Genomic DNA, 27,346 nt, shown 5'->3' on the forward strand with positions numbered 1-27,346 from the left:
GGCATTGGGCAAGAAAACAAAGTGGAGGGAAAGGAAATTATATGTCAGTCATTGTGCCAATAAATCACGTGAAGGCTCAAGCATTGTTAAAACAAAAAAAGATTCAACAAAGGGAAGAGCAGATTGCAAATGAAGAGACTGTTAATACAGTCAATACAGATCTATCATCGTAATGCAAGTCCACGATCACGTCCATTTTTTCTGGTCATGAGGTATATGCGAATGAGGATGACAGCACTCATACCAGTACTTCTTATATTGGAATACGAATGTTATATTTTTAAATGTATTGGTAACTAAGGATAGCAACACAGCAGGGAAAATACAATCCACGGTATCAGATTTTTTTGACGAACAAGGATCGCAAGAGATTGATGACGTATCATACAATCCTATTGCTAGAATTGAAGATGGTATGAACCAAATTTTAGTCAGATTACAGGCATTAAACATGGATGGTGATGTTAGAAGAAGATCAAGCCACAATCCCATAAAAACCAAGATAGAAGCTGTTAGCGATGCTGGTGTGAAGGCTGCCAGCAATTTGGTGGAATTGTCCAATTGCGAACAAATACAAGTCGATATTCTGACAGATGAATGTCGCGTAACCTGTGTTCCTTGCCACGACTATATCAAAGGAAATCCTATGGCTATGCTCACTACTTGCATATGAATTTTTACAGCCACATAGAGTTAAATATATGTGGGAAGATATTATATGCAAATATTGGCCGTGGGCTCTACGTGTTACATCGGAAGAAAATCAAAATGCTTTAAGAAATATTGCACCAGCACTGTCTATAATGCATGGAAATCGTACATTTGGTCATATCAGGTACGTTACATACTTAGGTTATGATTGTTTACCCAATAACTCGTAAGCTAAATACCACATACGCCGACGATAATGCTCTATTAAAGATGTTATGAGACGAAGTAATAATACTGTATTTCACGTAACTAAACCGTGGTTACGTAAATCTGAAAAGGGTTGTCTTGAATGGATGATTCTTTTCACACTTTTTAGGTTATTTGGAGCGGAAGATGGCAAAGTGGTGCGGCAGCAACTGTTGGCGAAGAGTTGAGCAAATAAATTCGTATTTGTCAAGACTTGGCTCGTCTACTAAAAATATGACGACCTCCGGTGTGTATTATTTTCTGATCTGCATATACGTAGATTTTTGGTCGATTAAGTCCACGAACTAATGTGCACAATGGTTGTACGTATTAAGGACAAGAACAATGCATTACTGAACATCTTCTGAGTTGGAATAAGCGAAAAATTTTATTACGTACGTGTATAATATGAAATGAATTTACAGTTCATAGTTGTGTATAGGTCTTGTTTGAACCCAATACGTTTACTGCGCAAATATAATTCTTTTTCACTGTTTTTCATAATGTGTACTTGTATTTCGAAGACCGAAAGGCATTTTTCATCTGCCAGGGACGATTTTGTAAAGTTAAGAAGCGAACTTAATGTCCAGGATTCAGACTTTAACGATTCATGTGAAAAGTAAGGTTTGAATTGTAACTGCTGATATAGATTTAAACAAATCTTTCTACACATAGTCAGAGAACAGCTTTTTGCTGACTGAAATATAAAGGAGTAATGTATTTTACTACTACAACAAGATGAAACGTAAGATTTGAATTGTAACTTTAGATTTAAACAAACCTTTCAACACTTAGTAAGAGACCAAGCTATAAAACATAGTTCTGAGCAAATAAAACTTGTCAACGCACATGCAATGAAACGTGTTATAATACTTAACGGAACAGAAATGATAATATTGTCTCATTTAATTCAGGGTGAATCTGAAATGGACATCTGCGCTTTTTTGGAAGCTATTTATAACGTTTTCAATCGCTACGTAGAAAAAGAAAAGACGATAAATAATGAGCAATGTTATCAGATTGTATGCTCCACGATAGAATTCTTTCATGCAAAAAAGTTGGAAAATGAAGTGTCCAAAAACAGTTTAAAGGTGAATAAGGGGTGTGGGAAACTAATCATCCTGTGTGTATTCATACCATAACAATAATTTAAGCGTACTATATCTTGAATAAAACCTCTGAAAAAAGCGATGGCTTAAACTGAAGACCATGCTTCTGATGATAAAGACATACTTTACGACGTCCCATGAAAAAATTTCTTGTTACTTTGGTAAAAAAAATTGTTAACAATTATTCGTCAATTACAGGTTGATTTTGCGAAAGAAGAGATGCTAGAACCAGCAAAGCACGATCACAGTAAACTAAGTAGTGATAAAAAGGTATGTTTTATGCTTTTCTCAGACGATGATATGGAGAGTATTCATATTCCATTTGACGTTCTTTGATCATACCTTTTAGTCAGAAATACAAGAATTGTTGATAGCTCAGGAATTTAGCTATCTACCGAACACAAATGAGGTCGAAGGAGACAGTCTTTATGAGACAAGTTGATTGCTAAAAGCAGTTAGATCAAAGATGGTGATAGCTAAGGAAATATATCAATATTCCAAATATAACATAGGTTTAGACGTTTTAAGCAAATAGAAATATTTTAGCCGTAGCAGTACAATTATTCTGGCAGGGGAAGGGGCTGCACAGGGGAAAATTTACCGATCAATTATCGAGATTGTTATAATCAGGACATTTTTTATAACATAAATGTAGAATTCTAATTCATCTCATAAGAATAGTATTTCCTAGCAATGATTTGAAGGAGAAAGAAAGAAAACTTCTTCTTTGCATTGCCCATGTACTCCACTTTCACATGTTATCTCAGCATCATTCAAGAATTTCCTAATTTATTACGGAAAAAACTTTGACTTTCACGCCATTAAAAAGTTTTTACTCTTTCTTCTGAAGATTTAATACTTGTTAACATTTTTTGCAAGAAGCTTTGCTCCGATTAAGAAAGAACGTTTTAGGTTAAAAACATGTACATCCGTCATATGTCATTTGTCCTCTGTCGTATCGTATACTTTGCAAATTAGAAGCTGCATGTTGTAGATTAATGAGATAATTTATCAATTAAGTGAACAAGAAGACAAAAAACCCGACTTAAGTAAAGACTACTGGGCCGTAATAGTGTAGTTTAACTTCATAATTGTCTGGCAAAATCACATATTGGTCGAAAATATTTTTACAAAAAGCTCTTCCTTAAACCCGATAAAGGAAGTGATTTTTCTAGGCTCCATATCCCCTAGCTCACAAAATTGTTGTTCATTGGCAAAATTTTATTCTTGTGCAGTTATTTGTTATTTTCACAAAGTTTAATTCTTATGGCCAAACTTAAAATTTCCTTTCACATAGCAGCTGCGTATGAAACTGTTTCATTCAATATTTATTTATTGTATGTAGTCACAACATGGGAAAGAAACGTTGAAAGCACAAGCAGTGCAAGAAATCGGAGAACAACATGCAGATACAAAAGTATGCCTATATATTTTTGAAAATAATTGTGGATGGCGTTCTAATTTCACATAACATCCATCAAAATTCATAAGAAAGCAGACATCAGTCCACGATAGCTGAGGAAAATGAGCCCATTGTAAAGGACAATGTGCAGAACGTAGTTGATGAGGTTCGTTAATTGGTGAAAGCTAAACATTGCATGAGCCGTGCTGTTATGTGTCAACAACTGTAATTTAATTAAATCCTACGTCCCAAAATATTTCAAAACTCCTAAAAAATGCTAGTCTTTTGTTGCCAGTCTCTTTAAAAGAAAAATGAGTCACTACAATCTATACAAAAATTGTGCTTCTTACATTAAAATTTTGGTCGTATCTATAAGCTAGGTACGAGTTGAGTTGTACGTTAACTGGTTTGGCAGCGTGGTTTATTTTCATAACGTGTGGCACAATCGTTTATAAGTAGAAAAATTTTCACAAAAAGCTATTCTTAAACCTAAATTCTCCTACTGAAATGTACAAAAATCAAAAAAATTACTGCTCAAAATAAAATTTCCAAAAAAGAATCCAAACTGTTTCACTTAAAATTCCCGAGATCAACGCTGTTCAGGACAGCAGTTTACTACAGCTAGAGAAATATGTTTTGTGCCATACGTTAGTTGGCTTAGAAAATTTAATGGAAATAGAAGAGACGAGTGCTCATGAGGTTAGATGAAGTCAGAGGGGTAACAGTCAAACATAGTCAATGAAAATGTCGATGTTCAAAAAGTAAAATAGGATTTGATGATTAAATGAAATTAAGAATATGGTGTATTTACAGCATTTTCATCTCGAATTTTTAATCCACGAATAGTTGAGTGTGAAATTTCGGCATGTCGATTTATCAGCTCTACTACTTTTATTTGCTAAAAAAATTGAATTGTATACCATTTTCAAAGGCTAAAATTCGTCGTTCTTCAACATCAGTCAGATATATTTTTCAAACCCAACATTCGTATGAATATCATTATAGTGTGCAAATGCTTGTTTTGTCATTGCGTTGTTTTTTGTTTATTGCAGCCGCAAAAAGACAACGTTGGAGAAATCTCTGTCAATGAGCACAATGGACCGACTAACAAAGTATGTTTATATGTTACTATGATGGAGCAAAAACATTTTGGATATTATTGTTTGCTTGTTAATTATGAATTATAAAGTTTCGAGGATTAATTGTTTAGACATTATCAGAAGAGATTGAGAATGTTTCTCACAAGACAATGTCTCCGGTATAGTAACTTGCAATTTCTCAAATATGTCGTGAAAAATCTGAATTTGAGAACCAACTGAAGGAAAGCAATTGTTTATTGTTCAATGAAAAATATGAACTTCTTTTTCTTTCGAAAGGGCTACAGAATTAATTGTTGGTGAATTTTTAAGTTTTCCTAAAACTTTTAATCGCGCATTATTCAAAGTTTCATAATCTTCGTAAACTTGATAAGTGGAATATATATCTCAGGGTTTTACATTTTATAAGGTTCATGTATATATTCCTGAAAAATTTCCCAAGTTTATTTTTTGTTGTTATGCTTTATTGGATAAGAAGGATATTTATACAAAAGGCTCAGATTGCATTATCTGAAAGTGGCATTTTTCTCAATAACCCAGTTTTTCCAGCCCTTGGGCGTCCTATTCTTTTTCTCTATAGAAAAGCCCCTCCTCTTTACATGCGAGACCCCCTACTACAACGCTCACCAGTCCACAAGATCCCCGTTCCTGTTTGTATATCGTTAAAATATAAGGAAGTTTTTCATTCTTGTGCGATTATTTCTTTACTTCATGAGATTTTTGAGTGACCTATTGTAAAAATATTCTTTCACAAAAATGCATAGAATGTCTTGGAAAATAATGGTACAAAATTTTGGTTCTTGTAGCTGTCAAGGAATGAACAACGACAACTGGCAATTCAAGCCTGTGATAAACAAAATGAAGATTCTACGGTAGCTATGTCATCTTTATTTTCTTGGCACGGACTTATGGATGGCGTTCTTATTTCAAATGACTTCATAAATTTTTCAGCCAGAGGAACATACTGACAAGTCAGTTGTAAATGATATTTCGTCAGACAAGGACAATGAGGTCAGTTGATTTGTAATACAATAGTCGGTGATAGTCTAGGGAAATTTTTGAAGATCAAATCTTAATTGGAATGGGTTTAGAGTGTGGATGATTGAACGAAAATAGAAGTGCATGAGGTGTACCGTGAAAAATTTACCGTGTAGATTTAGGAAATTATGTACAACAAAACTATTTTTATGACATGGTAATATATTATAATATAATTCAATATAAAAAAAAATTTAAATTTGCACTATTTCAGTGTTAATGCTTTGTTCATACTCAGACTCATGACAAATGCTTAAAGGAGTGTTTCGTGTACGGGATATTTGAACTATATTTCACCACTAAAGCCTTAGTTTTATAGCTTTTAAACATCGAATTAAAATTCAAATGTATGGATACGAGTGTATACTTTATCAATCGTTTTCATTTGTTATTTGTAGCTGTCAGGTGTGCAAGACAGCGTAAGTGGAGAGCCTGGGCACGAAAACGATGAATCAAATGACGATACGGTATTTTACACATTATTGGGGCAGAATACAATTGTATAAGAATTTTTAAGTTATAGCAACTAAATTATAATATTTACAATATAACATGTTAGAATGATTTCGTTTTCTAGACAGTGTCGTCGAAAGAGTGCAAAGATGCCTCATATAAAACAGCCTATTCGGTAAGGTATCTTCAAATTATCTTTTAATTTCTTAAATAAATGATCAGCACAAAAAAAAGCTGCTGTTTTTAATAATACAATCTCAACCAGACACAAACGGAACTAATTTACATAATTATGTTAATTATGAAATTATTATTTTATAGACAGAATTTTGCAAGGATATCTCTGACGAGACAATCTCTCTGGTATAGTAAACTGTAAATTTTCCATAATTTCTTTTTAGTTCTAAAATTGTAGACCAACTAACACAACTGTAGAAAAGATTTTGTTTCAAAAAGGGGCATATATCCATATATTCATGTTCTGGCGTATCGAGCTACTTTGAAATTGATTGTTTCCTGTGAACTATAACATGCACATATGAATATTGCTCCTCAGCAGTGTTTTTTATGTTTCCTGTTCTTATTTGCATTATAGAAAGAAAGAATTGTACTAACACTATCTGAACTTAATTGTAGTTGCTTAAGATTCTAAAATAACCATTTTTATGTCTTAGACTAAACAAAATCTATGTCAAACCACTAGAACCTATTGCAAAGGGTATTTTTTATGTGAGTCTGAATTAGGTGCAATATTTTTACTAACTTATTTTCAGATTTTTTGTTTGTTGGTACAATGCATAAAGTAAATACTAAAAACTAATTAAAATAATTGATGAAGACAATGATAAACTTAACATCGTTAATGAATTATGCGAGAGCAAACCGACTTCATTGGAGATGGACAAAGTATTGTAGTGTTTTTCAGTTTTACAATATATACTTTCATGGAAAATTTTGAAAATTTAATTTTGTCAATATTATTTATTGAATTTTGTTTAATTGTAGGTCGATGGATCATGTGACACATACTATGAGATGGAGGAAGATCCTGCTGTTCCAACAAATGAGATTACTGAATCTTCATCCGAGGAGCCTGAAATAAACGGTGTACACTCGAGTTATGTCGATAGCAACCATTTGAATCATTTAAAGAGCAATCAAGATTTACAAACTTTCGCACATTCCTTAAAAATCATCAAAAGGGTAAACATTTTTTTATACAATTTCGTGAGGACATTTTGAATTCTAATTAAGAATTTTGCTGACTGAAAAGGCTCTTAACGCCAAGCTATTGAGAACGATGACACATTTTTGCTCAATGACGAAACAATAACTGACTTTTTCTATATTATCTAAAATTTCAAATCTTCCTCAACCATTTTGATGGAATAGTTCATGTATATCACTGTACAATGTATGAGTATATTTGTTGCGATTATTTTATAGACAATATTATTTCAGAATACTTTTCTTAGTATAAGTCATGAATCACATGATAATATCCTATACTCTATAAGAAACATCATAAGAGAGGAAATACATTTAAGAAACAACGTTTTAAGTTAAAAAATTGTGCATTTGTCATATGCCATTTGTCCTCTGTTGTATTTTATACTTTGCCAATTAAAATCTGCATGCTATAAATTCAGGAGATAATTTACCATTTAAGTGAACAAGGAGGCAAAAAAAGCTCAATTTGAGTAAAAACTACAGGGGCGTAGCTGGAACGTGCCTGGTAGCTATGACGTAGCTAGTAGGGACGTGCTTATTCATGTATTCAATTGTACCCAACTGATTTTTATAGAAAGCAGACTCAAATTCAAGAGAAATCAGAAAAACGATGGAAAAGCGTTGTTCTGTAAATTTGCACCATGTGCGTTGGCTAACCTACTACTGTTGTTAACTACCTTGCAAATTTATTTCTGTCCTGTACAGATGATTCAAAAATTGCGTCAGATTTCGTTGGGGACCAAGTTTGTGATGAAAATTTTGGAGTTGCTGAATAATGAGCAAGAACTAAATGAGCTAATGAAGGAAGAAAATGAGGATTGGGAAAAGCTAAAGAAGAAAGTAAATGAGGATTGGGAACAGCCAATGAAGGAAGTGCTAGCAAAACTAAAAAAAACGATGGTGATGTCATGTACAAACGTTCTTATTGCCCTACAAAGAAAACGCTTCTTAACATCCTACGTCAAAAAAGAGTTCGGTGTTTGCAGAAAACAGTATTTTCTAAATACAGCTATTAATGAATTTAAAACGTCGCAGCATAAAGCAGGACTTATGATTTATATCACTGCCGAGAAGAGTCATTGTGTCGTCTTGATAAAGGACGAAAATGGTGAAGAAGTGAATATTTACGACGCTACTATCAAAGAAGACGAAGTCGAAAATTTGGAAAATATTCGTAGCTTACAGATCCTCGTATTGACTTATACGAATGATAAGATACCTCTCGTTGAAAAAGAATGGTTTAAGTGCAAAGAGTGTTTTTGTGCAAATAACTATGATGGGGCGCACAAAAGCAATATCTCCGCCAATTAACTGGATTTTTCTTTTTTTTATAGTGATTTGCAATCAATTTTGTAATGCATGTAGTAAGTTGTCACAGTTTTACGGTTTATTAATTGGTGAGATGCCAAATTTTTGAGTATCATATAATCACAATGATCTTTTACTTAAAAATCGTTTGTTTAAGTGTAAATTTGGTGAGAGCTTTTGGTATAAATATGTATCGTTATAGTTGATTGCTACATATAATATATCTTTAATAATAATAATAATAATGATAATGATGATGATGATAGGTGGCGAATAATAAATATAATAATGATAATGATGATGATGATGGTGAATAATAGATTCATGTACTGTAGAAAGATCATATGAAGCTATATAATGATACATAATATAATGATACATAAATCCCAGCACAAAAATAACTCAAAGTCAACGAAGCAAGACAACAAAATAAGAATAATGAAGCGAAGTAGCAATACAACATGAGAAGACGTTCCATGGATACTAACAATCAAAGCTGAGACAGATATAAGACATATGTTATCCCAACAAGAAAACTAAATGCTTAAGAAACAAGCGACATAAAGACAATAGTGCTCTGCAAGGAGAAATAGAACAGCTGAGTAGGAACTAAAGGACACAGGGAGAATTGTCGAGAAATGAAACGAATATTGATTAATCGATGTTTTATATGCAATAATGGTTTTAATTATTCAAGAATAAATCAAAGTAAATCATCAGAAAGAGCAAAATGAAAGATTAAATTACAATAAAACATGAACAATTGCTTTTGTATATTGGAGCTTTATTTACAACTTGAAGACAGAAAAGAATCGTTGACTACCTTTATGCATAAAATCTCAATTTAGGCTTAAGTGGTAAAGGATAACGTGCTCGTCTTAATCATCAGGGTTCGGTTGTATAAAGCTCTTAATTACTTTTTAACTACACTTTTTGCTTTTAAAAAGTAGTTAAATTTAACCATGTGGTTAAGTCGGTTGTATAAAGAAGTAATTAGCGCTAACTGCAGTTAAAAGGAAGGTAATGTCAACTATCCTATGGAGCATAGTTAACTTTTGAAAACACAGTTTTATTTGGCTGCTTAGCTTTGAACATAATGGGAACGTGCATGAACAGGCGCTGTGTGTTCACATCTAACTCATGCGCTTTTGTACAACTTCGCCGCATAAAAGCCAGTTATTGTCTGCATCTCTTCATTGCATCACAAACGTTCGGTAGAGTGACACGAAAGAACCGACTAAGATGGAATTTTTTTGCTAAGAATGCTCAAAGTCTTTTACGACAAAGATAAGTCTAACTTGCCATCAGAAATCTGTTCATATCTTAAAGAGATTCTCCTGTCATGTTTGCAGTGAATCATTTGCACTGAAGGACGATTTATCCCGTCACGAAAGGAAACACGAAGAAGATGCTGCTGTTTGTCCGTGTGATAATTGTTTGAAACGATTTTATCGTAAGGACATGCTAAAGCAACATATGATTTACCGTCGAACAAATACTCGTAAAAAAAAGTCATGCGATTCTGATGATAGTACTAATCCAAGGAAAAAGCAGTAGACAGTTCAAACCGGCAAAGGTAAATTGAACCCACCTGTTAAAGAGGAGAATGTTGACCATTGCTACGCAGATGAATCTGCTTTTAATAACAAGTTAAAGAGGATTGAATTAAAACCGAAGAAGAATGAAAAATATGATAAGTCAAAATCTCTTCTTGGTAAAAGTAAACTAATTCTAAATAAGCTGACAAAATAAGTTGAAGCAAATAACGGCGAATAATCGTTCATCGACGTTAGTGTAAATTTTACTAAATCCAAACCGAATGGAGAAGACAAATTCACCGAACCACACTATCGCAGTCGCTGCATGACAGCGGTTGATTCTCACGAACTAGAAAAGTGACGTTTTCGAACAATTCCACTCCGGCGTAATTTAAAAGTAACCCGATTCTGTTGCTTTTTTGCGCCGTTTTCAGACCAATCAGGAGCAGTGTTAACGTAGTCTAAATGCAAAGGTTGCTCAACGATAATTTGTTACACCTAGTTTAGACAGATTTTTTCCATGGAATTCGGAAACGCGGAAGGATGCGTTGGAATGCGACCACCAAAGTAAGATGATTGTGTGTGTTGTTTGTGTGTAAAAGAATTTTTGTTTATGTACTCTCTTTATGTGGCGTTTGTTTCAATGTGTAAATATTTCGGTCTTGCTATGTAAATATTTCGCTGCTCAGTTAATGTAAAAAGACTACATTTCTTAAGGCATGAATAATGATTTTTACAAACATTTACGTTAGAGCGTAGGTCGCGTCAATTAAGTATTCAAAAAGTAACAATTTCATTGACTGTTGGAAATTATAAAGCATTGTATACAATTATTTCCATTCGCGCTCAACTGGTTCAACGGTTAACAGTTTAACGTGGGCGAACTGAATTTGTTGTGAATGTTAGCTGAGCTGCGTGTCTGGATGTAAAAAGTAGCTTATCAAAAACAAATATCTTAGTTTGTGTTTACAAGGCAGCCTTCTAGTTGTGTACAATGCCATATTCCGTTCAATGAACGAACTCATTGATATGACATCATGTAATCATTTATCATTAAAGGTCATTAGAGGAAAAAAATCTCAAGGTGAAAAGAGAGTAAAAGGCAGGAAGACAAATAAAATTTAAAAAATGTACTAATGGAAGAAAGCGTAAAAAACAGAAGTAGAATGTGACGAAAAATTGAAACGTTTTTATTCAGTTTATAATGATAAACAAAACAGTTTCAATGTCGAATGTCGAATTAAAGTTGGTGAACCTCTATTCTTTTTCGTGCAGGAGAAAAACGGAAATGTATTCAACAATAAAACGTATTCCGATATCCTCAAAGTTAACTGGTACCGGAATTTTTTTACAATCATTCACTTTTAAATGTTAAATAAACAATTTAAGTCGGTGAACAGCGTGCCATGAAAGTGATTCTAAAATCCTAAAATAATGATGCGGTGCTGAAATTTCAGCATGCTTAATTTCGTACATATTATTTATGCCGACGACAAAAAATAACGACAATTGGCAATCATGCTTCGGACGAGCTTTAAGACAATTTTTTATAATTTAACATTCATATTTCGAATTCATTCAATGTATATGTTAAAATAAAAAATGGTCTTCTTTTTTTTATTTGCTTATTTAGTTAAACATGAACTTTTTATTTGGAGTGTGTTTCATATTATTCTACTTAAAATTGCTGGCTGGTGATTGATTTTGGTGTTATATACGTTGCTACCTTCATTTAGTCTTGGCTTGTGTTGCTTATTTATAGCAAAGATTCTAGCTGTAAAGATTCCAGTGTAGGAAGCTTGGTAACGAATCTATTACCTCATGCCAACATTCTTAATGTCCAAATATGTTGAATTTTATGTGAAGTCGAAATGCTGTATCTTTTTAGCAAAATGTCTTAGCACCTTTAAAAGTTGTGATAGCTACTCAAAATCCATACGATGAGAAGAAAAAATCTGTTCAGAATGCCATTTGGAAGAGAATCGCCGATTACGTAGTTTAATAACTGTGATGAATATGCATTTAAATTTAACAAAAAGTTCTGAGAGTAACCTTCTGAGAGCTGTTTTAATAAAACGTTGAAAAAAGAATATAAGTGCAGAAGATAAAGCTTCTGGTGTCAATTCTGAACCATGACGTTTCACAAATAAACTGATTGGATTAGATCGCTTTTTAATCATGCCTCAAAAGTTGCAGCAAGAAATACTTATTTGACAACCAAATAAAGAAATGAAAATATTTATGTCGTGGAATGGATATCCTACTTCTGTCATAAAGTCAATTATTAATAAATGAAAATTCACCCCGGACGTTTTGTTATTTCCTTATGAATAGACTTTTGCGATTACATGTAACGAAAAATCGACCTAATCATTGCATATTTTTCATTAGATCTCTGGTTTTCGCTACTTATTCATTTTGAACGATCATTTGTTCACTTGACTGTTTGGTGTTAAGCAATTATTTAAACATTGAATTATTAAGGAAATTGTTACGATCATAAATTAATTTCATTTTTTAAGGTTTTACACAGCGCAAATAGACCAGGGACTTCTCAATTACGTTAAAGAGCATCAAAGAAACGTCTACACCAACATGTGTTGTGAAAACTTGGAGAAAGAAAAGATATTTTTTCTGAGGTATTAGGGAACAAATATAAAAGGGAACAAAGCATTTCATGGCCAAGGGTGGATTCAACTTGCGAAAATGGAACTCGAATTCCAGTAACGTAGTCTATCGAGGCTTTAGAAGGTAGCAAGAATTTTAGGTTGATTGGTAACAAGTCAAGTGTTACTTAAGATTATCAGTCCTTTACAAAGTCAACAATTGCAAAAGAGTCACTGCTCTCGGAACCCACTCAAGTCAAGGTACTAGGAATGGTGGACGATTCGGTGGAGAAAACATTTTTGTTCAATTTGACTGAAATAATGGAGAAAGCCAATTCATTACCTGTCAAAAAGCGATCATTGTTGAAATGGTCATTTAAATTCTTCGATCCCCTTGGATTCTTGTCTCCTTTTACGATAAGGCTCCAAATTCTGTTTCAAATCATGTGCTTGGATAGACTGGGATGGGATTGCGAACTTTATGGCAATCTACGTGAACAGTGGACCATTTTATTGTCAGAGTTTCTAAATGGTGTTCATGTACCTAGGTGCTACTATCCAACCCCAACCGAAATATTTTACTACACAAGTTCATGGATTCAGTGATGTACCTGAAGATGCAATTGTTGATGTTGTCTATGTAAGAAAAAGTCTATGAGAATGGTACCATCGACGTGAAATTAATTGCTTCAAAGACAAAGGTCGCACCAGTGAAAAAGCAAACGATTCCTTGTTTAAAGCTGGTGGCAACGACTGTACTAGCGAAGTTAGTAGAGTCTTTGTCAAAGACACTCAAGTTGAGTGTGGAAGTTTTTTATTGGGTGGACTCGATGACAGCACTTCACTGGATACCACACGAGTGAGCATGGAAACCATTCGTGCACCATCGAGTGAACAAGATTCAAAATATTTCGTTAAAGGAATCTTGAAACTTTGTCCTGGATCACTTAATCCTGCAGATTTACCCTCACGAGGCATTTCTTGGCAACTACTTTCGTATTCTTCCTTATGGCACAATGGACCCAAATTCTTGGCAGGGGGTGCAAAACGTCCAGTTGGCAACCTCTTACAACGTGCCGAAGTTCTGAGGGAAATTGTGAAAGAGCATCCAAATGTCGTGAGATCACTAGTTTCAAATGAAATCGAACAACGAGCAATGCCAGATCTTAACAAAGCACTCGACATTACTCGTTATCGCTCCATGAAGAAACTTCTTCGAATAACTGCTTATGTAATGAGATTCATCAACATGCTAAAGAAGAGGCCATGGTGCGAGCAAACAACAAACAAACTCACAACATCAGAAGAACTAAGCTCAGACGAAGTAAGGAAGGCGCAGCTGCTATAGATAGGGTCTATTCAACAACTATCCTTTGAAAAAGAAATATTATTCCTTCTGTCAAAGATTGCGAATTTTTCAATACCTATTTATGTTAAGCAATTTGGGCTATTTCTCGACGGTAATCACGCGCTGCGGTGCCATGGCAGACTGAAGAATTCATTGCTGAATCTGGAGAGCAAAAATCCTGTATTGCTTCCAAAGGAGTCAAGATTTTTCGAGTTATTAATATGCGAGGCTCACCACGATGTGAAGCACAGCGGGGACTTGTGATACACTAAAAACCATTAGAGAGCATCTTTGGATAATCCGTGGTCGTGAAGCAGTAAAGAAAATCGTCAGGAAATGTGTTGTTTATCGTAAAGCTGAAGGTCTTCCTTATGGAGGAACGCCTCCTCCAGATCTTCCTGTTAGCAGAGGATCAGGATGATCCCCCTTTCACAAGCGTAGGTTTGGACTTTCCAGGACCGTTGTTCGTACGAGAGAGTTTCGATAAGAATTATTTGTCGGACAATCTTACAAAGGTGTATATTCTATTGTTGTGTGTGTGTATTTTCAGCGTTTTAGAGCAATGTAGAATTTTTTTGTGGGGACGTTTTTGCGTAAAAACAACACATTTTGCAAACATTTTCACAAAACAACTGAGAAGTGAACAATATCTACAACTGCTTTGCCAATTGTAAAGGATCATTTGATTGCCTAGAAACATAAAATTTACTTTACAATAAAGCTATTCCAAACTATATATAGTCTTTAAATAGACCCCCTAAATACCCCTATCCACACCTTTATGTAATGAGTTCAGACAAAAATGAGGTATCACATGTTCAAAGGTGTAAAACAGCTTAGATTTAAAGCCATGCCAGTTGATACCAACCCTTTACCCATCTCCACTTTCAGTTCCAAAGAAATTCACCTTTTCAGAAAAAATTCAAAATTTTTTTTGTCAAAGATTAAACAAATATTGTCAGAGTGAAATTTTGCATTTAAGAACAGCTTTAATACAATTCAAGGTTTTTAGGCATTACATTATTATCGCGAATTCTCTGTTATCAACAGGTCTTTTTGGTCTTTTCTCTATTATCAACTGCACCCGGCTTCCTCGGGTGCAGTTGAAACAAAGTCGTTTCTTTTACTATGATTTTGTCTTGACCATTGTACATAGATTATTACCGTTCACTCGTTAGCTGTGTGGTGAGTACAATCGCAGTGAACCTTTTTACTGAGAATACAACACATTTGCTGAACTGTCTCTTAGTTTCTTCTCTCTTTTATGAACTGCAAATGGTCGTGTTTGATTCACCGCATTCCTTCTTATGGAAATACCCACTACTTGTTTAACTAACATCCACTCTTTCTCCTGCCTAGCCATGGCACTATCAGAGCCATGTTAAAAATCATGCACTGCGTAAACCAATTTATGCCGTCTAGAGTGCCCAGAATCTGTGGTAATCGTACATTGTTAGTAAATAATTCACTAAAATTACTAATCTTATAGGTATAGCTTGGTTTTCCACTGGAAGTTCCAGTAAATTCTCCGTGTGTGTTTTTTCTATAAATATTGCATTTTTTTGGTAATTGTGATAGCGGTTCCTTCCGTCATGATCTTCCTTCGACAATCTAAAAAAAATACCTCAGAACTTTGGCTTCCAGTGTCAAAGAGAATTCCTGCTGGAACCGATTTTGATCCATTCGATACAAGAGCTCTGGCCGTCTGCAAAGAACACTTCACTTGACAGTTCGTGTGACAGCTGTCGTGGTTGGAGAGGTTACACCTTCTGATACTTTTTGTGGATTGCTGTTATCAATTGCTTTCTCATTTAGGACACCCTGACTGTTGGTAGCAGGATTGCTGCAAATAGATTGATGATGCCTCCCGGAACAATGTCGACATTTTCTTGTGACGATACATCTACTTGCTTGATGTCCCCTTTTCAGACAAATAAATAAACGGTTGGAGTCCTTTAGAATTTTTACTCGAGCTTCCCATCCTTTACCTCTTCACAAGATGCTGAATAATATGATTCTTGACAATATACGCATTTATCCTTGAAGATACAAGCACCGTCTTTATCATTTTTTTTTTCACTACTAATGTTCCAGCTGTCGATGGCTTCTTGGGCTTATCTCTGCTCTGGGGTTTTTCAATCGAACGCGATGACTCGCTCATTTCACGTGCCTCAACTTGAAACTTTAGTTTACTTTAGTCTACTTTGGTTTTGAGCAACTTATCAATTTGCCAAACATCACCAGTAGCTTTTCGTGCTACGTGCAATCGTATTTCACTCGGTAGTTTGAACATAATAATTGGTATTAGCAGACTGCCGTACTGGTTTGAGGATACCATAAGCGAATCAAGTCCTCGACTTGAACACTTATTTGATCGAAAACTTATCTCAATTGCTCAGTACGATTTTCTAAACATGCATATATTTGTAGGATTTGATCCATATGTGCAGCATTGACCTGTTGTGTTCGACCAAATCTATCTTGCAGAATCGCAATTGCTGCGTCATAATTTGCAGATATTAAGGTAAGTCTCTTTATCGAACGTGCTGCACTACCCTCAAGTAATGAGAATAGGTAATTGAATTTGTTTACCTTAGACATACTCTCGTTGCTGTAAATCGTAGCATTGTATAAGTCCCAAAAGGCGTTCCATTCTGTGATCTTTCCACTGAATTTTGGCAATTAAAGTTTGGCAAGCTTTAAAACCATTATCGCTGGTGTTGTTGTCATAGGGGCATTCAAAGTCGTAGAATTCGTATTAATCACTTCATTCGTAATCGTATCAATAGCATTCGTGTTCGTATAGACCGTATTCGTGTTCGTATTAATGGTATTCGTGTTCGTATTAACCGCATTCGTGTTCGTATAGATCACATTCGTGTTCGTATTAACCGTATTCGTGTTTGTGTTCTTCTCATAGTTGCTTATCGTTGTGTTACTCGTGCTTGCTGTTTCTACCACTAAAGGAATCTGTTCGACTTGTGGTGTAGGACTTTGCCTTCTTTTTATAGTTTCTTGAAAAATCTCCGGTTTTCTTGCTTCTTCAATTTTACGTCTAGTGCTTAGAATTCTAACCGAGACGGCGGCTGCTCTTCAATTTCGTGTTCAATATCCGTTACATGGCATATCCTAATGATTTCGTCCTTTATTTCGTCTAAGATCTTCATCTTACTCTCGAGTTGTTCAGCGATGAAATTACATCGTTCGATGTCTACTTCAGTGGCATCCAGAAGCTCGAGTGCTTCTTTTACAAGCCTTGTACACACGCCACGATAACCGCCTCGTTTGGCGCGAAGTCGTTCAATATTACCCTTCGACATTTCTTTGGTTTTCGAATGAAGCTGTTCAAGAAAACCGTCGTATACCTACTTACCGGCCCCACGTTGGGCGCCATTCTATAATCATTTGAAATATACTCACAAATCTTTGGACGGAATAAACAAGATGTATTTGCTTTCTATATGTATATTTCACTAACGTATGATTGACATGTTTTTCTTTGTATTTTGTATTTATAACTATTAGTCTGATCTCCTCATGCACTGAACTATCCCTCTTTTCAATCTTTCTAACATCCTATTCTAAATACTTAGACTTTAAATTCTACCTATTGGAGTACTCATAAAATCCTTTCCTATATTTTATTGGTATAATAGATGTAAACCTGGATGTATAACAAGAGCTTTTTCTATTTTTATGGTGTTTGTAATTAAGAAAAACTTTGTTCAATAAAATGAATTCACTGATATGTATATGTAGCTATGCTTGTAGAAAGTATCTTACATGAAGATTAAACGTAATTTTAATTTCAATTTGATTTAGCTTTCTGGAGTTCTTTGAAAACAAAACTTTTGTGTCCAAATTAAAAGATCTTGTGCAAAGATCTGCTGACTTTCTGGATATTTTCTACATTTTTTGCTTGCTTCTTGAACTGTATATGTTATCTATAAAATTTATCGTCCATCAATTTTTACTTATAAATGTTGTCGACATTATAAAACAAATTCTGCATAAGTTGATCAAAAATACATGTAGACATAATAAAATTCACAGGCATGTTTTTAGTGCAAGAACCAAAAAAATCATTTTTTCGTTTACGCAATTTCGAAAAAAATGCATTCTATAAATTTTGTGGTTTACTTGTCCCAAATGCTTAGATATTTTCCAGTTAGAAAAACTTTTTTAGAAAAGTAAAAACAAATATATTATGTATTTGCTATTTAATATCAATTATTGAGGTAGGACAATCATACACTATCCGCTGCTACTGACAATCTAATCGGAATGCTTCATGTTTATTAATCCTCTTTAAGTAAATTCACTCATAGTTATTCCAAAATTTGAGTAAAGGGTTAAATTACTACGCAAAAATATGAGCAAAATTTATTCAAAAACGAGATGTACATACTCAAATCCAATGCACCCATAGTTACTCCGAAAATTACTTAAAAATACGTGTTGAAACTACTAAAAAAAGAGTTCTACATTCTCAAGTCAAGAACACGCATAGTTACTCCTAAAATCGAGTAAATTGTGTATTTACCCAAAACAAGAGTTCATTTTAATGAAAATATAAGTAATGGTTACCCAAGTTAAATACATATCTAAAGAATAAATGCAAATCCAAATAAACTAGGTAACTCAAAAAAGTACGTATACGTACACTGACAGACATTTATTTCAAAATTTAGGTATTCTTTAAAGGATAAATACTTCTCGGAAAAATTTTGATTTCTAGGGTCTCGGATATGCAAGTGCTAATCATATTTTTAGCATCATTTGGGGGTAAAATAGCATTTTCGTGCATTTTTTAAAGATATTGAGAACAATACTTACATAATGGCTTTTTCGCCCAGTGTCAGGGCTCATAAGCATGTGTAAAAAACACATATTGTGATTCTAGACATGGACAGTTTTGCGTAAAAGGTTAATTGGCAATCTGGCACTATACTAACCTAGACACTTAAGCTTCAAAAAAGGCAAAATTTGCACAAAAATTGAATAAAAGATACCTGATTTTCTTGGTAGATGTTCTTTATTTTTTGAAATAAACGGTGATTTCAACAATAAACAAACCAGGGAATTTTTACAAAGTATCTTGTAGGCTCATAATTGCCACCATTATACACTTTTGACGCCTTAGGACTAAGGCATTCTTGTTGAGTTTAAGCTGATTTTAATGGTAGAAGAATGTAAATCAATTCCTTCCTCCCCCAGTACTTTTGCCTTCATATTTTTGAAAGGTGTACATGGCATAATTCTATTGCAGAAGTGGCTCAGTAACAAATTTAAAAATCCTTCCAGGTTTTGATGTATAATTTTCATGAAGCAAAACACAACACACACGATATGCACCATCCAAATAGCAGAGCCAATTAATTTTTTCAACCACATATGCTTAAAAGACCATTTTTCATGGGGATTTTATATGATTTGCCTGTCTTAAAAACATCATGAATCAATTTTTTTTGTTTATGAATAATTCATACCTTCTAATTCATACTTGATTTTTTTGTCGAGCAACATGAATGACTTCATAAACCCTCTTAAAAACTGCGGTGCCAACAGAATAATGCTTTAATGGCATTGAATAAAATAAAAGAGGCACAAAATGGTTAACTTTAAAGGTATTGCCACGAACAACAGATCCCTTAAAATTAAATAAAATATTGACTGGATCATTTTTAATTACCTTTACCAACCAAGGTTGAATCCTGGAGTTAAACAGTATTTTTTGACATACTTCCCAACAATCAATATTAAATGTGTAAATTTTGCAGCACAATACAGAAGAAAGACGGAGAATACAGGGAAAAGGTACAATAATTAAGCAATTTCCAGTTGCAGATCGGCAAATAATGTAACTGACATGCCATAATCATAAATTTATGACAACATTAAATAGAGACAAACTATGACAGCAGTTTGAAAAAACACTACATTCATGAATAAAGATGCCATAATGTATAGTTTGAAGTAAGTGCCATAATGACTAATCTTATTATAACAACTTCTCACACAATCATTTGTATTGAAACTATTTTAAATCCGGAATAATACATTGTATAATGATCATGAACGAAAAATTCCAGAGTATATGCTTAAATAAAGTTACTAATGTCATTTCACCTTAAGGCCGTACATTTCATCGTTTTTTCAAATACGCTAGAAAGAATGTAAACTTCTGCTGCTATATCTGCGGCCAAGATTCTCAGCAGAAACCACAGCAAATAACTTTTCGGTAGGAACAATTTTGGCCACATCAAGCTGCTTATCGTAGTCGTACACCAGACAGTATCTCCCCGCGATTGTTATTTCGAAATAAAGAACGAGTTTCACTAAAATCATTCAATTGTAATGAATATATAATATCACTGCCAAATGTTGCCTCTGAGTAAATGTATTATAGCTTTAATAACAGCTCAAAGAAATCGTGTTGGTGTTAAAGTTCTTCTTCAAGATAAATTGAGATAATGTTTTGAGTTTATATACAGCAAATCAGCGATTCCGTTCTTTAAGCTTCTCCGTCTAGGAACCTATCAATAAGCATCGTCAATGTCTTGAATTTTACGAAATTTTACTCCACATTAGTCAAAAAGCCAGTAACCGTTAATCGAAATATTTATTGACCAACGAGAGAGCTTCTTATAAGCCTTAGATTAATCAAAATTGAGAAAACCATTGCTTTTTGACTATTTCATTACGGGCGCAATGTGCAATATCTGATCGGCGTTTGAGTCAGCGACTGGAGCGTGAATCAATTGCACTCCTAATAAATACGTCATTGGAATTCAGGGGCCGGTTGGACGAAGACTGGATAGCGTTATCCATTGGATAGCGAAAATTTTCAAAGTAGTAAAAGAGGTGTTTGTATTATTCTTACGAAAATAATACAAACTTTGTAATCTTCGAAACAATGTTTTATTTCAGTAATTGCACATACTTAGGGAATGTATATACATGAAGAAGTAGAAAATTGACAGGAGAGCAAATTTTGCTATTCTTATACGGCAATTTCAAACAAAAATAACACAGCACAAGTCGATATTCGTCATTTGGAGTTTGGGCAGTGAATGTATTGTGCCCAAGTTATTACAACTATCTTTATTGATTAAAGCGACTTGAAGGCATGAGAAAGTGTCTTAGGGCAAGTCAATTGCTACTTTAATTTGCTGTTATTGAACTTTAAGTAAACATTGTTTGTATACTGGCAGATATCATGTATTAATTCTGGAAGATCTATTGAATACATGATAAGACAACAATTTAAATTTGCTGAGTTATAAAAACAGAATTCATAATATCATTATATAATGCTATTGCTGTTTAAAAATCTATAATAATTTTAGCCAAGATGTTACTAGTTGATTGTAAACTATTTTGCACAACCCTCGATTAACTGCTGTTTTGCAGAACAGAACTAAATTATTCTATTTAGAAACTATGACTTTTATGATTGAAGTGAATTAGTTCCTCTGACATATGTCATTGCTTCTTGCTGCATGAAAGCAAAATTATATAAAAGCATCAATAAATATTTATATATATTGATTGATACTTTTGATTGATATACAAGTTTCATATATATTGCGCATTTGATGTAATATTTTGGCATTGTGTAATCACATTTGGACTAAATAATTGGTTGAAGCGACTAAAAATCAACAAAGACACAATCACAAGGCCACTCATTTGCACAAGTTAATTTACATTTGCATCAAGTCTACCTCTAAAATCATTTTATGTTGAAAAGCTGAAATAGTATTATTTTTGAGAGTTTAAGGATATATATTTTTGATTCGCAACAAAGAATTGATATAATATTTGCAAGTAGAGGAGCATTAGAAGTTTAAAAGAAATTGGAAGTGTGGTAAGATCATTAAGTGAGAGGTAATTGCTGTTCAACAAGGAAATACTTTTCAATTCGCAAATAATGTACAAACCTTTAACCTATAAATATAAACCATAATATACCCAACCTTTCATTATAATAAAATTTTTCAACTCTTAAGCCAAATAAAATCAATACATTCAATAAATCAATGCTAAATTATTCTAAAATAATTCTAGACTTGATGCAAGTTTAAGGGACTCTGCAATTTATCATCTCAAATTTATTTCAATAAATCATTTTAGATATTTCCACATCATCTTCCCCAGACAAACAGTTTTTCCTTCTTCTGCAGTCAAAGATATTACAACTAATGCATCCCACGAGAATCCTGTTTAACCTTGAAGTATAACAAGTGGGTGTGTGTTGATTGTTGTTATGTAAGGCAATGAAAAACTGAACATATCGTACACAAAGTCTTGAGAAACCTAAATCTAACGGCTTAAATCTCAGCTTAAATAGTCGTTCGCAAGTCGCCTCTTCATACGTTTGGTTTACGAAATCTTTGTTTATTTGTCATTTTTCCTTGTGATTTTGTCCGTTCGACAAAAGGAAAGGTCTGTTTGCTCAGACCCTGTCGTTTGAATGATTTAAAATCATGCCATAGCGCAATAAATTTAAAAAATTTGGTCGGTATAATAGTAACTTATATTACTGCCCCTCCTCACTCCCCATAATTGCGGACAACCAAATTTTTGACGTAGTGAGGACGTGCGTGCAAACACTCTACATATCTTTCACCTTCTTGTTCCGCCTTCTTAGATTTTTCAAGACGGCCACAGCCGCTATTCATACGTCAGCAATCTATGTTTTATTATATTATATCTATAGTTTTATGCCACTGTTTTACAATGCCGCAATTCATAACATAAGCACAATATTATTTGTGATGACTATGTTATTAAGGCATAACCATTATTTATAAGTATATCCATCATATTATATTATTTCTAAATTAACTAGAACAATATTCATTTACTAGACATAAAACTGATACGCTTCATTTCAGTGCTTTTTTTTACTTTAGTGTCTTTTGTTGTGGAAGATAAGTCTAAGATTTTTTAAATTGAACAAGTGGGGTTGTGCTTATAAATCTAACTTACAAAAAATTTAATTAAATGAAGATATGATCTGCAGTGCTCTGCACTGTCACCGCAGAGGTCATGGGTTCAAATCCCGTTGAGTCACCTGATTTTTTCAGGCTCATGAGACAATTGCTTAAATTGTCCAGCAAAAGTGCGAAGATCATATCTTCATTTAATTTCAAACACCGCACTGCATATAACATTCTTTCAAAAAAATTGAATATAGGCAAAGGACCAAGTTAGCTATATTGGAATCATTTAAGCAAGTGCTGGCGGCATAATAGCAGATTAAAATCTTAGAATTAAGAGCTAAATTCTAGGAGGACGGGAACGAGCATAAAAGCTAAAGTCTAGGTAGGAAGCAAAATAAGTGACATCACATTGTTAACTACACCATTTACACGGATATTCTTCCTTCCATGTATTTTTATTCCTACACCAATGGCTTGAGCAACAGTATTATTACATCCTAAAACAGAGAAAACACAAATTTGCAGTTACTTTAGAAGTGAAGACTGATCTTTCAAAATTAGTTTAAATTATTCTTGCAACTTATCCACCAAAATTTGTGTTGAGTACCAATAAACTCAAAGGGAATGCAGCATTAACAAAATATTTTTATTTCAAAACATTTGAATGTAGATGGAGTTTGTCAAACAATCATTTTTTAAAAGTTATTTTACCTGGTCTGTTAACAGAAACAATACCAAAACGAGCCTGATTGAAATTTACATCTCCAACGTTAAATCCTTTATCGTAACATCCCGATGAAAAATTTGGCAGCTGGGTGTGCATTCATAGTTTTGTAAAGGAATTTAAAAAATAAGATGCTGAAATATTCAAGAGTTTTTGACCGAAAAATAGACTACGAGCAGATGGTGCTCGTGATGTTTATCTTGACTTACTGTTGAGGAGCTTCCACTTATGTTTTCAAGAAATGTCCATCCGATACCAGTACATCCAAGGTTTGGGCTGCCACCTATATGACATTCCGTTTCAGCATAACCCAAATCGTTTCGTGATTTGAGATAGTACTTTTTTGATCACTAGAAAAGCAGTGCGTTGATGTAAACGTAATTTATCAGCAACAAAAATTAAACTAGATGATATATACTTAAATTTTCTATATTTAAATATTTTTACTTTGAACAAGATTTTTCATAAGCTTCGACACAATCGTCAAATAAAATCGGTCCTTAAAAAATAGTTGTATATTTTCTAAAATTAATGCACACATAGCTACAAACTCTGATTTTGCCTTAATTTAATAAAAACATAATATGATAACCCCAGCCAAAGGCATCTTTGCAAAGTCTTTCAAAAGAGCAACTCATAAAGACGAACGTGGAATTCCATTTCATCTTTCTCAAAACTGTAACACCTTCGTTTTCAATTTTTGCTTCAAAGTTCTCCTATTACCTAAGATGGTGGAAGGTTGTGTTTATTGTCTTGCGATCAATGTAATCTTACTTGTGATATAGAAAGAATTTATAGTTTTAAAGCTTCTAAATGTATTGCTTATGATGGAAAACGATTAAATTGGCCAAATTGTTTAAAAACACTGCAAGGTTTTTACAAAAATAGCCTTGATCAACGAGGCAAATAGTCATCACCGGGAGGTAGTTCAAAAAAGTTTGTTGGTTCAATCAATGATCTGGTTTGTACTTGGTACTGTGGTAGACAGAATACGTTGATGTTTCAAGGAGAAAGCGGTATTCAACTAAGATATTGTCTAATTCAAATGTGTGTATCTGCAACTTCGGAAGAATTTAAAGCAAATACAAAGGTATGTTATAGATGTTTACAACGTATTCCCTCCCAAGCCTCAGTTGGAATGACACCTCAATCGCCGAAAATAACATTAATGAGTGTGTCAAAGATATTATACTTGATATTGAAATTCTTCAAAGCCAAGTCGATGCACTTCAAACCTTAGAAAATACCCAATCTTTCCCCCCCGACGATATAAGGGCATTGCAAACAGAGTTGCAAGTACAAAAGGATAAAAATATCAAGCTTGAGTTGGAAATTAAAGAGCTTAGAACGGATGTATTAATGTTAAAAAAGAGATTTAAAAACAAAAAGTTTGACCGAGCTATTGAAACTAGAAACAATACACATGAATTTAAAATTTGCAATAATTTTGTGCCATCACAATCGCTTAACTCTCTTGATGATCAACTAGAAATATATCGTGACAAACGCAAAAATAATTACACCAAGGCGAAAAACTGTTCCGTTACCCGACAAAATTATACTACAATTAATAACAAACAAAATTTCAATGACGCATTTTCAATGCAAATGTTTAAATATCTTGAAAAACAACATGTTAAGTATACTGCAAATCATGCTGGCATAGAACAACTCCAGATAAAGAACTCTGCCCGTCTGGAGCACAAGTCATCAAACCCAGTTGATACAATTCATGATGTCCTTTCTGATTAAAAACAAAATTTAACATCGCTTACAGCAATTAACACCGAGCAACTGTCGAGTCCTACTCCCTCTCTCGGGAAGTCAGTCGGTACGACTAGGACTGTTTATGGCTTGGGTTTGTTTTTGATCGCCGAACTCCAAGCCGCTCTGTTGCTTGCGGCCGTCTTCCAGTTGTTAGGTGGGATCTGTCTTACTGTCATGTGTCGTTTTACAAGGTCTTTGTATCTGAGTCTGGGTCTTCCTTGGTTTCTCTTCCCTTCACATAGTTGTGAGAAAAGCAGTTATCTTGGGAGTCTTTCCTGATCCATCCTGTGTACATGCTCCAGCCAACGAAGGTTTCTTTCTATCAGAATGTCTGCCATCGAGGGGAGGTTAGCACGTTTCAGGATTTCAACATTCGTGATTTTTTCTGCCACTTAATGCTCATGATATCTCTCAGCTGTCTCATCATAAAAGCGTGTAGTTTCTTTACCTGAGTTCTGCAGATGGTCCAGGTTTCTGCTCCTTAAAGGATGGTTCATAACACCACAGCTCTGTAGACTTTGCATTTTACCCTGATTGTCACATGCCTATTGTTCCACAGTCTTTCTTGGAGCTTACCAAATGCTGTACTTGCCTTCCCAATACTGACCTTCAGCTCTTTCTCTATTTTTGAAGAGCTGGAAACAGTGCTTCCAAGTTATGTGAAGTCCGTGGCTTGGACAAGCCAGACTTGATCGATGGTGATGTCTTTTGGCTCAGGAGGGGGATTGTGAAGTTTGATTGGCTGATACAAGCACTCTGTTTTCTTGATGTTTATCTTAAGGCTGAACTGGGTAGCAGCCTTTGAGAATCTGTCAACAAGCAACTGTATGTCCGATGCATTGTGAGCCATCAGAGCACTGTCGTCCGCAAACAGCACCTCTCTGAAGAGATTTTTTGTTGTTCGTGATTTTGCCTTGAAGGGGGAGACATTGAAGAGATCTGCAGTGTGTCTTGTCTGGATGTAAATCCCTTTGTGAATGTCTTTAAAAGCCACATGCAACATAGCTGTCAGGTAGAGCGAGAAAAATGCTGGACCAAGAACGCAGCCTTAATTCACACCATTCGTCACAGCAAATTCTGATGAAACATCTTTCCCTTGAACTACTTTTGCCTGCATACCATCATAAAGCTCCCTCACCAGGTTTACAACCTTGTCGGTGCAGCCAAACTTCTTCAGCACGCTCCATAGTGCTTCCCTTGAGACTGTATCAAAGGCTTTGGTAAAGTCAATAAATACAGCGTAGAGCTCCATGTTCTGTACGGTACATTTTTCTTGGAGGCAGAAGACCATATCAATAGTTCTTCAATTTCTCCGAAAACCACACTATGTCTCAGGTAGTATCCGGGTACGTATGTACTTCTCTAAACGGTTGAGGATCACACGCGCCATTATCTTTCCATCAGTCGAAAGGAGAGAGATTCCCTGTAATTTCCACATTCCTCCTACTGTTCTTTTTAAAGATGGGAACAATGTTAGCATCCTTCAAATTTTGTGGCATAACTTCCTCTCTTCAGATATGTAATATCAGTTAATGCAGCTTCTCCTTTAGTCTCAAGTCTCCATGCTTCCAGACCTCGGCAGGGACTCCACATCCACCAGGGGCTTTATTTTCCCGGGTACGGGTGATTGCCGTCAACAGTTCATCGAAGCTCGAAGCAACATCCATGTCTGCATCGGGAATGATATTTGGTAGTTCATCTAGAGCATCTCTGTCCACAGATTCTGACACATTCAGTAGTTGGTCAAAGTGCTGAGCAAAACGGTTCAGGGTCTCCTCCTTTTCTTGCAGCACTGTCACACTATCTTGGGCTAGAAGCTGAGTTGTTCCCTTTCTGCGTGGTCCGTAGATATCCCTTGAGCCGTTATAAAATGCCTTCATG

At 34.5% G+C, this 27,346-nt stretch overlaps 1 protein-coding gene and 2 long non-coding RNA genes across 4 annotated transcripts; 2 read left to right on the plus strand and 1 right to left on the minus strand.

The window, feature by feature from the left end:
• Positions 1 to 3,358: 3,358 nt before the first annotated feature.
• On the plus strand, positions 3,359 to 5,473 carry LOC124455081. The gene is made up of 5 exons (XM_047005828.1): positions 3,359 to 3,371; positions 3,498 to 3,574; positions 4,461 to 4,520; positions 4,619 to 4,666; positions 5,312 to 5,473. Exons 1-5 carry the CDS (start codon positions 3,359 to 3,361, stop codon positions 5,471 to 5,473), a joined length of 360 nt encoding a protein of 119 aa, XP_046861784.1.
• A 683-nt stretch (positions 5,474 to 6,156) lies between these two features.
• Positions 6,157 to 8,783, plus strand: LOC124455924. The gene is made up of 4 exons (XR_006952053.1): positions 6,157 to 6,171; positions 6,318 to 6,359; positions 7,002 to 7,199; positions 7,801 to 8,783. It is a non-coding gene; the product is annotated as an uncharacterized LOC124455924 (long non-coding RNA).
• A 14,463-nt stretch (positions 8,784 to 23,246) lies between these two features.
• On the minus strand, positions 23,247 to 24,540 carry LOC124453767. Of its 2 annotated transcripts, none has more exons than XR_006951180.1 (4): positions 24,291 to 24,540; positions 23,908 to 24,048; positions 23,686 to 23,785; positions 23,247 to 23,471 (listed from the first exon to the last, which is right to left on the minus strand). It is a non-coding gene; the product is annotated as an uncharacterized LOC124453767 (long non-coding RNA). The 2 variants fall into 2 exon arrangements; XR_006951181.1 differs by lacking the exon at positions 24,291 to 24,540 and adding an exon at positions 24,146 to 24,198.
• Between the last annotated feature and the right edge of the window lie 2,806 nt (positions 24,541 to 27,346).

The sequence above is a fragment of the Xenia sp. Carnegie-2017 genome, unplaced genomic scaffold, assembly GCF_021976095.1.
Source record: "Xenia sp. Carnegie-2017 unplaced genomic scaffold, XeniaSp_v1 HiC_scaffold_13, whole genome shotgun sequence".
NCBI lineage: Eukaryota > Metazoa > Cnidaria > Anthozoa > Malacalcyonacea > Xeniidae > Xenia > Xenia sp. Carnegie-2017.

Excerpts from the sequence above, each read along its gene's own strand:
- LOC124455081 (XM_047005828.1), top strand. Across the intron at positions 3,575-4,460 it reads TGCAGAACGTAGTTGATGAG|CCGCAAAAAGACAACGTTGG; the intron begins GTTCGTTAATTG and ends TGTTTATTGCAG. Across the intron at positions 4,521-4,618 it reads ACAATGGACCGACTAACAAA|ACATTATCAGAAGAGATTGA; the intron begins GTATGTTTATAT and ends TTAATTGTTTAG.